Raw genomic sequence first — 15,087 nt, 5'->3', positions numbered from 1 at the left:
TTAAATCAGTGAGGTGAGGGATAGCCTATTTGTCCTGTACATGTCCATATGGGTCTAAGTGGTTTGTAATAAAGTAAAAGATTACATGAACACACCCCACCTGAATTCTGACTTGACACCCAATTCTTTTTGTTGGAGGTCATGTAGACTTCTCGTAGTTTTGTTAAATGCAGCATCCTGAAAATACACAAGCAGACTAGAATTGAATACCAAAAATAAAAAATGCTGTCACATATTCAAACATAACTTTCAACACTCAATCATATACAGTGATACTGAAAGGAAACCACTAAAAATACCAATACATTGTTTGAGCTGCAGAGTATTTTTCAAGGTTCTGAAAACACTATGACCTTTGACCTGATATACGGATGTGTGGCTTTTTGTTCGGAATGATTCAGCTCAAGCATTCACGTTCAGTACACAGACCTATATATATATATTTTTTTTTATAAAACATTGCTTGATGCTAGATGATAAAAATGTTTGTGTCTAAGATAAAATATAGGATTACCTACCTGACTAGCTTCAATGGTTCCAATATACTTAAATATTAAATCATAGATGCCATGGTGTATGTACATCTATAATAAAAGAAAGTACAAGTTGGGACACTGAATTCTGTCTCAGGACACAGTAATATATCATAGCCGATTGTCTATGGTCAACACTTACTTCAACAGACTGCTTAATCAAGTTCATTTGAAGCTCCTGTTTAGCAAGGACTTTCTGAAAAAGGTATACATATTATACAGATTACAAACATACTGTTGGAACTTGATAAGTAGCCTCCAACTCCTTTCTTATTCTTTCGTCCTGTCCTCTTACCCTTCTGTGAGGTCTCCAATCATTCTGAGTGGCTCTTATTGCAATTAGCATGCTTTGTTTTGATTTTAGACGGCTTAAGTGCTTAGTCCTGAGTTCAGGAGCTGCTCTTTAGTTCTAGTGATCAGCCATTTTGCTGGCAATACACTACTGTACAAAAGATTGCTAGCATTTTGGCTGATCTAGCCTATATTAGCTATGTCTATGGCAGGCAAGTGGAACTGAAGAGCAGATATTGAACTCAAAGTCAAAGCACCTTAAAAACATAATAATAATAATAATAATAATAATAATAATAATAATAATAATAATAATAATAATAATAACATTTGAGAAATTGCAATAAAGCCAAGGAGAGGGTAAAAAAATAAACATGTAATTTTGAAATCTTTAATAAACATTAAACATGTCACTAAATATGTTATTCCATCAGATTTCATACTTACTAGCCGTGAGTCTCTCAGCAAACACTGAAGACATTTTGTGTAAAGTGCATTTACGAGATCCTAGGAAGAAAAAAAAAAAAGCTATACAATTATAAATCACAATCACAAACTCAAACTGACTTATTTTATTAAATCAAAGCAAACATTTCAAAAGGTTTGGAGTATAAATTTCTCATGAAATATCTTTGTATTTCTGAATAGATAATCGTCCACTCTTCAAGCAGGACTCAAACTAGGATATATAACTAAAATGAATGCGCTCTTTCAAAACAACTAAACAAGTAGAACATCCAGGAAAATATGTTGCTTTAAAGTACATTTCACACTTCTACTAACATAAAAGCTGAGAAGTGTGTGTTAATATTGTGCTTGTATGCATTTTGTTACTGAAAATAAAATTACCCTTTTCTGACTTTTCCTTTTAAAAACGCTACCTTCAGAAGGCTTTACCATATCAATGGGAACAAAGTCATTTTCACACGGCAGCACGCCTCTGTGTTCTGGGACCTGTGCCAGGCCTACGTTAGAAGCAATTATCCGTGTTAATTTCTATGCCCTTTGAAACACTATCTGAGCATTTGGAGTACAAAATCTGCCATACATTAGGAAGCTCAACAATTAGCTTAATGCAATTACTATGATGTGAGTTTAAAAGGAATCATTTTCCATAAATCATTTACAGAACAGATTTGCAAAGGCCCTTTGGCATCACCAGGCAAAACTTATTTTGGTGTAGTGTACAGATCAGAAATTGCCCAGGGTACCGTGTACAAAATAAAGAAAGACATAAACTAAAATATGCAGCCCACACTTTGTGTAAAGTGGCAGGTGCTTTTGAATTGTTTCACAATGATTCTGGCAAATATACTTCGCTCAGGTACAGCATCCATCACTAGAGGGGTTTACCACTGATGGATAGTCAGGTATCCCTCCAGATATATCGAAACAATTTAAAACAGATTTGGCTATTTTTATTTGAAAATTGAGAATTTTTTTTTATCGATCAGGAGGGCTGAAGGTCAACAGGCAAACCTCATTCTTGCTGTCAAAGACAATCGCCTCTCTTCATCTGCTGAGCTGAAGACCAAGTTTCCAAGCTACTGAACACTGGAGGGGAGGGCCATTCTGGTTTGCGTCTCCCTGGCCTCGTTTCACACCTGACCATTAGGGGATCCAGAAGCCTGATGAGCTGAACTCTTCCTGGACAATTTTATTCCGTAAGAATGCCAAGGAAATCCTCCGAGTGGGCCCTCAGCTAAGACTGGCAACTTGGAGCAAACAGGATTTGAACCACGCTTGTATGACTCACCCAGCACTTTATGAGGTAGTGTTTTAACAAAGTGAGCTAACAATTTAGCTTTTCATAAAGTGCAGAATGAATACACTGTGAGCAAAAAAGATTTCTCAATGTATTTTTTTCCTTTATCTTTTATTGTTATTTGTTTTTAATTTATTAGAAAAACATTATAAATATCCAGAAGGCAATGTAACAATAAATCAAATAATGTCTCTCAAAACACAGGAAACAAAGACAGATAAATAAAGGGTAATCACATCAGGGACTTAAATTTCCACAACAAATGAATCAGTCATGTGAGAGGTAGCCCTATTTACACAAAAGCCTCATCTTGTATATTTATTATATTATAAACCCTGAACACGAAGTGGTCTGAGGCTACAATCTTTGCACTTGTTACAATAAAACCGACCCTAGGTATGTAACTTACTATGTGATGTCGTAAGCCTTTTCTTTCATGCTCTTTGAATGTTCCACGGAAGGCTGTAATGAACTTGTCCAGTTTTTCTGTGTGTCTACCCAAGACCTCCTTGACATCTTCCACATTCTTTAAGCAATAAGATACTAATGGTGGGGCTGGTTCAACTGGGGGAAAAAAAAGACAGACAAGCAATTTTAACACCCTATATACTTTCTATAGTTGTTTTTTTCTTTATCAAATGACTAAAATACGCACTGCTGAAATGGTGTTTCTAACCTGGAATGACATATTTTGTAATCAGCATACACTGTCATAGTATCTGTGCCTTGGGAATTACCTACAGTACTTCCGTTTAAATGAGAAGATAAGTTTGTACCAAATAATTTATACAAAACTATATAGATGAGTGAATAGGCCAACATTTGACGACTGTTAGGACCTACTTCTGTTTTATACATTTAAAAGCAATAACTAAGCTGGTTCCAAAGTATAATTCATAGTGTATAAAAGTGGGCATAATGATGACGTACTAAATTTGTGAGATTAGGAGCATGAAAGACATACGGACCGACAGACGGACGAAATACATAATTTTAAGCCCCCGTAACACCAGATTACTGTTAGAGAAGTTGTCCATTTTGAATCAACATACGGGAAATTATCACTTAGTAGCTGAAATCAAAATTGTTTAGATGTTGTAGCTTGAACTACTCACATGATGAAAGTTGGTTAAAAATGTCACAACACATTGCTTTATAAAAGCTTCCAGAAAAGTTGTGCTGGTGCTTCATGAGCTTTTTGATACTGTGCCATGTATCATGTGGCTACATATAAATAACAGTTTCTTGGTGACTGTTTACTATATTTCTCCAATAGATTATCCTTCCCTAAAGGCAGAAAGGAAAGAAGCTGCCTCCTCTCTTACAAATCTGAGCTAAATTGACAAGAAAGCTCTCCAAGCTGCAGAGAATGTCACTAGTGAGCTAGCTGTAGATCAGGGAAACATAAATGTATGCTATTCTGTTTTACTGAACACATTTGACAGTAAACACCTATACAGGTTTACGGTGTACAAATACATATATAAGGAAAAGGTAGTGTAGTAATACAAAAATGTGAACAATTGATACAAAAATCTATTATAAAAACAGGAAGTCCTTCAGCTGGATGGAAAAAGCAGTGCTGTAAACAAGCCGTTATAAAAAAGTTGTCTTTTTTAAAAATAATACAATACATACACAAACATTTTTTGAACATCAAGTTAATAGGAATGCAGGGACCACAGAAAATTACAAACAGCAAAACGGTCCTGAAAATTTCCATCTCGTTTATACTGCCCATTTTCTGAAAGACAGAAAATGTAAAACTCTAAATGTCTTTTTATACCTGCACAGAACTCTGTTTCAATCGGCCGAGCTACACATAGCACGCTATAGCTCTGTTCCTTTTCATTGTAGAAGGTTTCTTCAAAAAGAATGGGAATTGTGCATGGAGTGGTAAAGCCTGCTCCCAGTTTTATCAAATTGTCTTGAATACAGACTTCCTGAAATACAAAAGAGGTGACAACATGAAATACGAACACTAAGCCAACCTTAACAAATATGACTTTCCTCTTGGTGGTAAATGTCTAATGATGTTATACCCATCTACACTGCTCACTATATAAAGCATGTAGCAAATTAAGTGCAGAGAGAAGTATTTTGGGGGGCAGGGGGGTCAATTAATGGTTGTAGCTAACAAAAATGATAACCCTTACCCCCCTGCCCCCAATATTCACTATATGTCTCAAATGCATACATGCTATATGTTTTGAATGAAACACATGTTATAGCAGTCATGTATTTTAATTGTAAAACAGGATTTATGGTACAATACCATATAGGTTATAGAAAGTTATCTGTTTGCTTGCCTTACTTTCAAGAAACGTGTTTATGTTTAACTTCCTAGGTCATTTCGACTCAGTAATGTTTTTGGGGTCAAAACATATTACTGGCTGCAAAGCATGTCAGGTCAATAGGGGAAGTGGCTAGGGGTTAGTGCACGGAAATAACACAACAAAGGAGTGAAGACAATTTCAGCTTCCATGTAACTAAGGAAGTGTATACATACCTAAAAATAAGGCTTGAAAAATAGAGCTTTCTTTAACTTGGTACAGTACCAAATAACATTTTTGAAAATGAAAATACATGTTTGCTATAACATGTGTTTCTTATAAAACTGCACACCGAGACCTATATAGTGAATGAAAGAGCAGGACAAGCAGGATTTATGGAAATATGTTGGCGCTTAATCCAGATTAAGCATTTGAAAGTTGCAAATCCTAAACTAAGTAAGCAAAGAAAACTACAACCTAAGCCTCTTGTTTAATGCAGTGCTTATGGTCCTATTCCTGGCATTGACAGATATATTTAGCAGTCCTTTGTAAAGGCTCTTTAATGAAAGCCATTAGCAATACCTTTCCATTTAGAGTCTGATAACCTCCATCCACAGGCTTCAGTACATAAGCTTCAAACTGGGCTGCTGGATAGTGGTTACTGGTCAGGCTATCTCTGCAAGGTACTAGGACCTACCATTGAAAACACAGAAACAGAAACAAGGACTAGACACTTTCTTATTTCTTTAGATTACCACTCGATCAGCTCATGAATTTCTCATTCTGCTCGTAAACATGAATGCTTATGTTTAGTTTATAATTTTCTATAATTGCAGATTGTTATGACAAAGCTTTACTCAAACATGTAATAGATCTACGGGCATAATAAATTGTGAGCATCTGTAAGGCAAACACTCTTATAAATAACTATGAACAAAAACATGGCCAGGAACTGTGATAGAATGTTTTGCATCATCAAAGAGAAACGGACAGGTGAAAACATTCTGTGTTATTGTTATGTGTCTGTGTAATATCGGATGAATTTAACTGACAGAATCATAGAAAACAGCTTTGTACCAACTGGAAAGACAGTAGCTTAGGGTGAAACGGTTATGGAGCATAAATAAGAAAATCATAGAATACAACTGTAGCAATTTGTTAGCAAGTTTTTATCTACCAGAAATCAAAAAGCCACCATAGGTCAAATGTCAGAGTACTGTCATCGTCTCCCCCAGAGAGGTTTAAATAGCACTAAAAATAAAATACATGAAATTGCCCATATGAAATGGTTTATGAGATCTTACCAGTTGAAGTAGCAGTGGCAGCAATGGAATCAGAATTACATATACTTGTAAGCTCCCCTCAGTGGGATGCTAAATTATATATGGCTTGGAGTTTATTCTAAGAGATTAACTTAAAAAAGTGTTTTCAGAGACTTCATGAACCACAAGCCCAATGCAAACGTTTAGGGCAAGCGAACATTACATTATTAACATAGTCAACAACACAACAATTACTTGCCACAACTGTAAGGGGAGCCTGTTATTAATGCAATTTCTACACCTTTTTCAACATATTCACAATGGATTTGATAGGCATTGTTCATGTACTCTAGGTCAATGAAACCAAACAGATACCCTTGCATAAGTTTGGAAAAACTAAAAAGTAGAGAACTTTTCAGCTGAACATCAGGTCCATGTGATAAATTCAAATTACAACCATGTGACTGCTGCTGAGTTTGTTCTAAACCCTTCACAATGTTTGGCATTGATATATACTGTTGAAAAAGTACCGGTTCAATGTGTAATGAGCGTAAAGAATATTAGTTTCCATACTAAAACAATGTAATTTCATACATTTATTAGGTCATTATTATTTAATGTACTGTACTTTCTATTAATTTAAAAGCCAAGATAGAAAACTTAATTAAATGGTAATTCACCCCAGTGTAACTTCAGTCTAGTAGCAATACATCAGTTTTTCAATAATGTACCATCAGGAGTCAAACTTTAAACTGGACCAGTTTAAGTATTAAAACAGCAGATCTAAATACCGCGAATCGAGCTCAGGTTTTCCCCCCAGTAGAGATTAGTTAAGGTCCATGTACTATTTAGCGGGATTGCAAGCTGAATCTTGTCATTGTCTTCAGATCGAGGTCTCATTATTCTATGGTCCTTCCAAATAAGGACACTGCGTTTAAACAGGAAAGTGTTTCTCTTTTAATGTATTGCTCATATATATATATATATTTTAAATCTATAAACTATAATCTAACAAAGAGCAGTTGATATGTCTGGATAATTTACTCGTGGTTCATTTTTGTATTGTGTGCAATCAAACTGTTAATAAACAGTCCAGCCTTGTTGCATACAAAGATCAGTCTGTGCAACTAACAATATATCAATATACGCAAGTCTGTGTGAAGAAGTCATAGTCACCACAATGCATAGAGCACCAGACACTTTCCTACCAAATGAATACAATGAGTCTTAAGAGTGGAATGTAAAATATGGAGATTCAAATCAGACATGTGCTTTTCCGAATGCAGAGTACTACATTAAAAAAATAAAAAAGCACATATGCAGACAACTTTTCCTAACTGGCCAAGTGTTTGTTCTACTTACTTGTGTTTTACTGGAAGGCGTGTATTATGTGCTGCTTACAACTTAATGTGAAGCACTGTTTTTTTTTTGTTTTTTTTGTTTTTAATTTAAAGCGCAAGCAGCTTCAAATGTTACTATTTTTTATAATGTTTGCATTCAATCTAAGTGGTTCTGGGTTCAGTTCCACCAATAGAGTTATTATCATTTTTCTCAAAATCTGGTTTTTAGTTTGCTTTGAACCTTCCTCATTTGATGCAAATCATGCGCCAATATGACCTGTTACCTCAGCCAGCCCCACCTACCTTATATGTACAGAACAAGCTAGGCAGCTAAAGAGAATAATCTCTCAACAGGTGGGGTCTTGCATTGATCTCATTAGAAAGCTGTAATCTTGTGAGAAGTCATAGCAAATACGCGCATTTTCAAATAGAGATGCGTAAAGGAAATCTATATTTTATCACTGCCACAGAATGATTTCTCTTAGATTATCAATGATTTCATGTTATGTTCTTGTAAAATGCTTTATTAAAGCTTTTAATAGAATGATCTTGCCAGTTTTACCGCGGCCCAGCAGGAGCAACAATGATCAACTGGCGCTGCTGTCAAAAGGTTAAGGGTGATGAATAAAAAAGGTTAAGGGTGATATAATTAGACCTCTAAGTAACTTGCTTAGCAGAATTAATCTCCTCACTGAAGATCCTTTTTTTCATTTAAAGTGTAATACCAACAATTACCTGGTTCAGCAAGACATTATATCAGTATAAGAGAGTCCAGAGTACTAAAAATAACACACATACACGCACAGAATTGTATAGAATTTCCGCTTTGTTTGTCCGTGGCCAAGATTTTTATTTATTTATTTATTTTTTTAAATGTCCGTCAAACTCGACATGGTGCCGACCCCTGGGTATAGTAACCCTGGATTGAATCTGGCTGGAGATATACAAAACAACATTACCACAGAGGACAGAGGACAAAAGCAAATCTAATTCAAGCTACGATTAAAGCCAATGCAAACTGGAATAAACAGATTTAGTATTATAGAGACTGGCTAACACAAATCTGGACACAAACAAACCATGACTGATCATGTAGCATGGTAATTAATTAAGTAGTTATCCAGTAGAGTGTTTTTTGTTGATGGCTGTCCCTTCACCATCTTCAGTCCTGCAGACAGATTGCAAAGTTGTTAATTAATTATACTATCATGGAAATATTCTAGGTGAATGATGGAATTTAAGAACAGTGATTATCAAAAAAACAATCCATAGGATGAACTTTTAATATGGATTGGAGACTGCAGAACAAGAGGGTGAGTGAGGGGGGATGAGAGAGAGAGAGAGAGAGGGATGAGAGAGAGGGATGAGAGTGAGGGGGGATGAGAGTGAGGGGGAGAGAGAGAGAGAGAGCGAGCACAGCAAATACAGGTAAAAATGTATTGCTAAATTCTTGTACAGGACACTCAATTACAATGCAACTGGACATGTCAAAATTAAAGAGGGTGTACAGTTTTCCTTTTGCCCTTTACGGGTTGTAATTTTCTTTTTTTTTTTTTAATGTATTTTTTTATTTAAAAAAAAACAAACAAATGAGTTTAGAAACCTCACATAAATGATTTACTTGCTTCACTGTGAGATACAGATTCTGTTAGCACTTTCATAACAGGGGTACTGAGAATTACAGTTTAAGCTCTGGAAAACTTCCCCAATCCCAGTCTAGAATGTCTTCCCTTCCCTTACTGTTATTGGTTTCTTACAGGTGTAGTGTTCTAAACAGCTTTACAAATCACACAGATGGTTACTGTCTTGTCAAAATATCATTAACAACATATCATTTTTGTAGGAGTTTCTGCAAGACAAATCTATTGTGCTTCCTGAGCTATTACAAGTAATGTACCATTTAAACTCCCTTCTGCTGGAGGTTAGCAGTAGTAGTGTCTCGCAGAGGGGCAAACTGGTCTAGCCACAAGACTTGTGATCTAACTGCTTAACCCACATTGGAGGTTCAATATTTGAGGAATGTAGCGTACAGACATACTTAGTAGGAGGTTTGGTGGTCCAGTGGTTAAGGAAAGGGGCTTTATACCAGAAGGTTCCACGTTAAAATCGCAGCTCAGCCACTGACTCACCTTGTGCGACCCTGAGCAAGTCAATTAACCTCCGTGTTCGGCCGAGATGTAAAACTGAGGTCCTATTGTAAGTGACTGCAGCAGCAGTTGTGATGCATAGTTCACCCCCAAGTCTGTAAATCGCTTTGGATAAAAGTGTCTGCTATATGACTAAATATTAACTTAGTGTAAAACCATATTTAAAAAAAAGACAAGGCTGGCAGAGTTGAAAGGTCAAATTGTCAAATGATTTGAATGGAAGGAGGAAGGCTGTTCAATCCCGGCATTTAAGATTGAGACAAGCACACAGCAACTCGCAAGATTAGATTTAGAGAAAAATGCCAAAAGAACCCAGGAGGTGTATAAAAATGCATTTCAAGGACTTAAAAACACTTGTGTTAAGCAATACATATTTATTTGTTCACTTTTTTTGGGGGGGGGGGATTCCTGCATCTGTTTTTCTCATAAAATAAGCCCTTAACTAGAATAATACATCACATTATCGATTTAAATATCAAATCACATTAGCTTTTTGCAAAACTACTGTGGGAGATCATAGAGTACTCTAATGCAAGCAGACATGTTTCTATTTGTGTGAGCATAAACAAAGCATTAATACACTCTGCCACCCGGCACTCAACACATGTACCAGTTCCTATTATTTACAGTTTGATGTAGATCACGGGATTACTTTTATCAAATGCCCATGGAAAATGTCATCAAATGGGCAAGTGGCTCCTAATATATAGACTTGAATTGCTCAGTCAATTAGCTTTTAGTAGAGTGAAAAACATTTGCGTATTTTGTTTGATGTTAATATCTTAATCCTGAAACAAAGAAGAGATGAGCATTGGCAAATTGTCAATTTTTAATGGATGGGAGCCAAGATTATTATTGATTACAGCTCTGTAACAAATTTGAAACTAATATTTACAATATGTCCACCACATTAGGTATACATACTACTGCTGTAGTGGGCAAAATTAGAAAATCATCTAGTCTACAATGTAGGCATTTACGTGATCATGTTATGTATTATACCTATAGAGGCTGTATGAGAGTTGTGAGCAACTATTCAGCAACAATGACGGGAACGCATAAGGATCTCTGTGATGTATTGTGCAATCAAACAACGTGCTACGAGCTGCATAGTCTGACTTTTGACACTACACAATTATATTGCTCTAGATAAATTAACATATGAAGTAATTTATTAGCAGGTTATGCTGCATTTAAATGAATAAGCACAAAACGGATATGCATATGCATATATACTGTATACACACACACACACACACACACACACACACACACACACACACACACACACACACACATCACACATGTACTATTGTAATGTTTCAGACTTCATCAGGTATAGTTTCAGCCACCTTACAGATATTTGCTTTTGTAATCACCTACAGTAACGTAAGCATCTTTTAGACCTGAATTCACTCAGTGTTGTAGGCATTGTCGTATCTATACTTTGATTGTTATGGATGTGCCATCCTTTTGATTTACTGTAATCCATGCCAGTGTCAAAGCCTCCCACAAAAAGTCAAAAACAAAGATGGTGGATGTCAGCAAGAAAACGAAAGTGACAAACACAAACACTACAAAACTGGATGAACAATGTCTAGGTCTAGGTATCAACAAGCGTATTTAAAAAAGCCTAGTTTTCTAAAACTTCCAAGGCAGCGACAACACGTTGCTTACATTGTCAGAATATCTGTAGAGAAGTATTTTTTGCCCCCCACAGCATGTAATGATTTTCATGCCAGATTTGAATGATCTGCTTATTAAACATTTATAAGGGCTATTTCGCAGGGCAGTAATGTTGCTGGTACTGTGCAAGTGGTTTTTTGTTTATATATTGGTTATTACTAAAGAGCCTAAGAGCCTCACTTAAAAGATGTATTAGACCTATTAGAAACATAAAAAGGTAGATTATCGTGACCTACATCCGCATTATGTTAGTTTGATATACAGGCAGGTTCCATGTATCCCCAGATTCTGATAATGCCAATAACCTGTGCTACTGTAGTTATCAAATTCATCCCGATTGGATACACTGTTCTACAATAACTTGAGATAAAGAAGGTTCTTTTTTATGCTTTTCATTTTGGATATACTGTATGCTGATTATTATTATTATTGTTATTATTATTTATTTCTTAGCAGGCTGACTTACAATTGTTACAAGATAACACATTATTTTTACATACAATTACATTATTTTTTACATACAATTACTCATTTATACAGTTGGGTTTTTACAGGAGCAATCTAGGTAAAGTACCTTGCTCAAGGGTACAGCAGCAGTGTCCCCCACCTGGGATTGAACCCACAACCCTCCGGTCAAGAGTCCAGAGCCCTAACCACTACTCCACACTGCTGCCTTACAAAGAAGGCTTTGACCTTGATGTGATTTGAACCTGCAACCTTTTGATCTGGAGTCAGACGCGCTACCGTTGCGCCAAGTCCTGCTGATATTTGATATAAAGCTCCTGTGCTGTATGTCAATTACACTCCAGTGGTACAGCTGCTGTCAGGGTACCTTTTATTTGTAACATTGCTGACGGTCACCCCTTTAAGAGTCATGCATTGTACAGAGGGAATGGGAAGCCAGCCATACAGAACAGCTTGAACATATGGCAATGCAGGTGGCAACCACTCACTGAGACCTGTAATTGGTTTTCCTCTATCTGTCACTAACACATCAAATGACACTGGCTCGATAATAACGACCTAGAATAGTGTAAATGAGCTGTCGGATTCCAAACCCTGCCGCCACCTAGGGTTCTTCTTCCTTACCTCAACAGCACAGTAGCAGATTAACCTGCCACCACCTGCACAATGCTCATTCCTACAGATTAGAAGCCCCCTTTGAAAACGAAGAATGTATTAGTGGACATCAGGTGTCATTGCTGGGTTATTCCACGCCAACTCAACCAGAAAAGGGGCATTTTATTGCCCGACGTCTCAGATTTTACTAGAAAAATTCACCTAGCGGGCCTGCTGAGTTTAGGTCAACTTTTTCACTTTAGGTTGGCCCGAAAACCCCCAGGTGAATTTTTCTAGCTAAATCTGAGACGGTCAGGCAATAAAATGCCCCTTTTCTGGTTGAGTTGGTGTGAAGTGACCCAGCAGTGTTCTGCCTCTCAGTTATTGCTTAAATAATATAGATTAAGAGAGACATTGGACATTGCTATGTTGCCACAATTGATCTGGAGAGAAAAAGAAAGCCTATTTACTTAAAAAGGAAATAGGGCACATCAAAATGAGTGCTATTTATCACATTAGAGTAGAGTGCAGTGGCTGGTTATCCAATAGCCCATTTAATGACTCCATCACACAGGGAATAATATTGTTTATTATCACCAGCGACACAATGTATCTTCTGTTTTATTACTTTCCAGTTAAAGACGTCGACAGTCAGTAATTTATTAAATAAAATTCAAAACCTAGTCTTCACATTCAAAAACGAAAATGAAGCAAAAACTAAAGAGTACACACCACGTACGTTTAAAGAACACACTGTTATTACAGGAATGAAGATAGTCGAATAATTTACAAGTCCCAGTATATTATACACTGTTGAGGATTTCTCAACCGCATGTCACAACTCATCATAAACACTCCCTTTCAAGAGTTTCTACCATTTTTCAATATTGGTGCAGCTGACCTGTTTGGAAAATTGGCCATGTATCTCAGCCACTTCACAATATTCTCTTCGCCGACCTTCTTTTCCATGAAACGCCAATAAACTAAACAATATTTTTTAGGAATGGAAACAATTATGGTTGGATTTTGTAAAGCAGTATATCATACAGTTATAGGACAGGGTGTGTCTGTGTACGGGATATATTGACACCTGCAGAGTGGTAACAATTCACATCTACTTGTGTGGATATTCCTTCATACACAAATGCTTGACATCCAAGAATGTTCACCAGTGTAGAAGACAGAAGGACAGGTTTGCCACTTGAGCTGACTGCAAACACAAATAGTTACTTACAATGCCATGGAATTCTGATACTTTACTGCATAGATCTGGGCACTGTTTTTGAAATGCAAGATAGAAAGAGTTTTTCAGAATGTCCTCATCATACGTAGCCATATGGAACTAGGACCGTCGTACCTGTGAAAGAAAGAAAACAAGGATCAGCAAATCGAAAACTCGTTCACGTAGGTCACCTGGTCAAAGTGAAGGGTGCTGTATGAAATATTAGCAGTTGAGGTAGTGCAAGTGGAGCCAGCAGATTTGCAAATTCATAGAGGGATGGTTGATTAGTTGAGCACATTTAGTATATGAAGCAAATTTAATTTATTTAACCTCTGATTCTTTTTATATTAGATAATTCTGTTATTTTGAGATTAAACTGCTGAACATTGAAGCTGCCCAAGGCAAATCACCCAAATATATACTGTGGCAATGTGGCCACGCCCTTGTGCGTAGTTTGTTTATATGTTGCGTGTTGTGTGTAAATGTTGGTGTATAGTCATTGGTACACGGGATATAAACGGGTCTGTGTTTCACGTGTATTTAAAAATGTAGATTTGTATTTAGGCACGAGGATGGCACAGATCACTTCACGTGCTGGTTAAAATGTAATGTGTGGTCACGGGAGTACACCATATTAATTCACGTGCAGTTGTACCGAGACTCCAATTGATTGATTAGCAATCGAGTCTCAGTACAGCTGCATAAAAGCAGCACGTTTTCACTCACTCGGGGTTGGGTGTTCATGAGTGGAGAACGGGTGAGAGAGCGAGGAGATCAATTATTAGAAATAACAATTGCTACAGCGTGCTGGAAGTGCCAGCACGGTACTTGTTTAACGTTCGTCCACTTGTTTTGTGTGTTAGTACGTTTTGTTTGTCTGTTTATTTTGGCTCAAGTGCCATGTCCTGTTTTGTGTTCAAACCTTTTTATTTTCTGTTCTGTTTAAAATGCTGAGTGCGAAAACCCTAAGTCTCTGTGTGTTACTTCCTGTTTCTGGTCTGACGTCACCCACTGCAGCCGTCTTTGTGACAATACACTAAACTATATGAACTCTATATTTAATCGCTCAACTTGTTTTTATTTAAGAAGAACATTGATCTGATTTCATGGGTTACAGATATTTCTATTTGAAAACAGAGGCAGTTTAATTTCAAGCACATATTTTAAAGATACAGGTAGCTATGGAAATTCACTACCCGTTCAACATGAGCATTTAAACTACTCATAACAATCGCAAATATCAGGTACAAAAAGAGAAATGGAAAAATAATGTTCAAATAAAACTTGAAGCTACTTGCTTTTTAAACAAAGTCTAAAAAGATATTTTTGGGGGGTGGGGTGGAGTGGGTCCTGTAAATATTCAAATCAAACCTACATGTAGTATCAGGGAATATTTTAACACCTACTGTAATACCACTGCCCAAAAATGGGGGTCAATAAATCAGGCCTTTGGTAAAACACAATTACTAGAGTCAAAGGATGATGGTTAAATTAGTCACTGCTTACCGC

At 36.6% G+C, this 15,087-nt stretch overlaps 1 protein-coding gene across 4 annotated transcripts in view; it reads right to left on the bottom strand.

Annotated features, from left to right (window-relative positions):
• Nucleotides 1-15,087, bottom strand: part of LOC117424332 (ankyrin repeat domain-containing protein 27-like) — a 55,206-nt gene that overhangs the window by 31,379 nt on the left and 8,740 nt on the right. For 3 of the 4 annotated variants that reach the window (XM_058992586.1, XM_058992585.1, XM_034928307.2), the window contains exons 2-9: nt 13,591-13,713; nt 5,445-5,555; nt 4,376-4,532; nt 2,999-3,153; nt 1,272-1,331; nt 676-729; nt 519-584; nt 101-177 (exon numbers count right to left, since the gene is read on the bottom strand). In XM_058992586.1, coding sequence (XP_058848569.1) covers nt 101-177; nt 519-584; nt 676-729; nt 1,272-1,331; nt 2,999-3,153; nt 4,376-4,532; nt 5,445-5,555; nt 13,591-13,692 — 782 coding nt within the window. In that variant the 5' untranslated portion in view covers nt 13,693-13,713. The remainder of the gene's footprint in view (nt 1-100; nt 178-518; nt 585-675; nt 730-1,271; nt 1,332-2,998; nt 3,154-4,375; nt 4,533-5,444; nt 5,556-13,590; nt 13,714-15,087) is intronic. The other variant, XM_058992587.1, reaches the window with a different exon arrangement.

This window comes from Acipenser ruthenus, chromosome 19 (genome assembly GCF_902713425.1).
Source record: "Acipenser ruthenus chromosome 19, fAciRut3.2 maternal haplotype, whole genome shotgun sequence".
NCBI lineage: Eukaryota > Metazoa > Chordata > Actinopteri > Acipenseriformes > Acipenseridae > Acipenser > Acipenser ruthenus.
The sequence above is the reverse complement of the archived record's forward strand: the minus strand, read 5'-3'. Positions and strand labels throughout refer to the sequence as shown.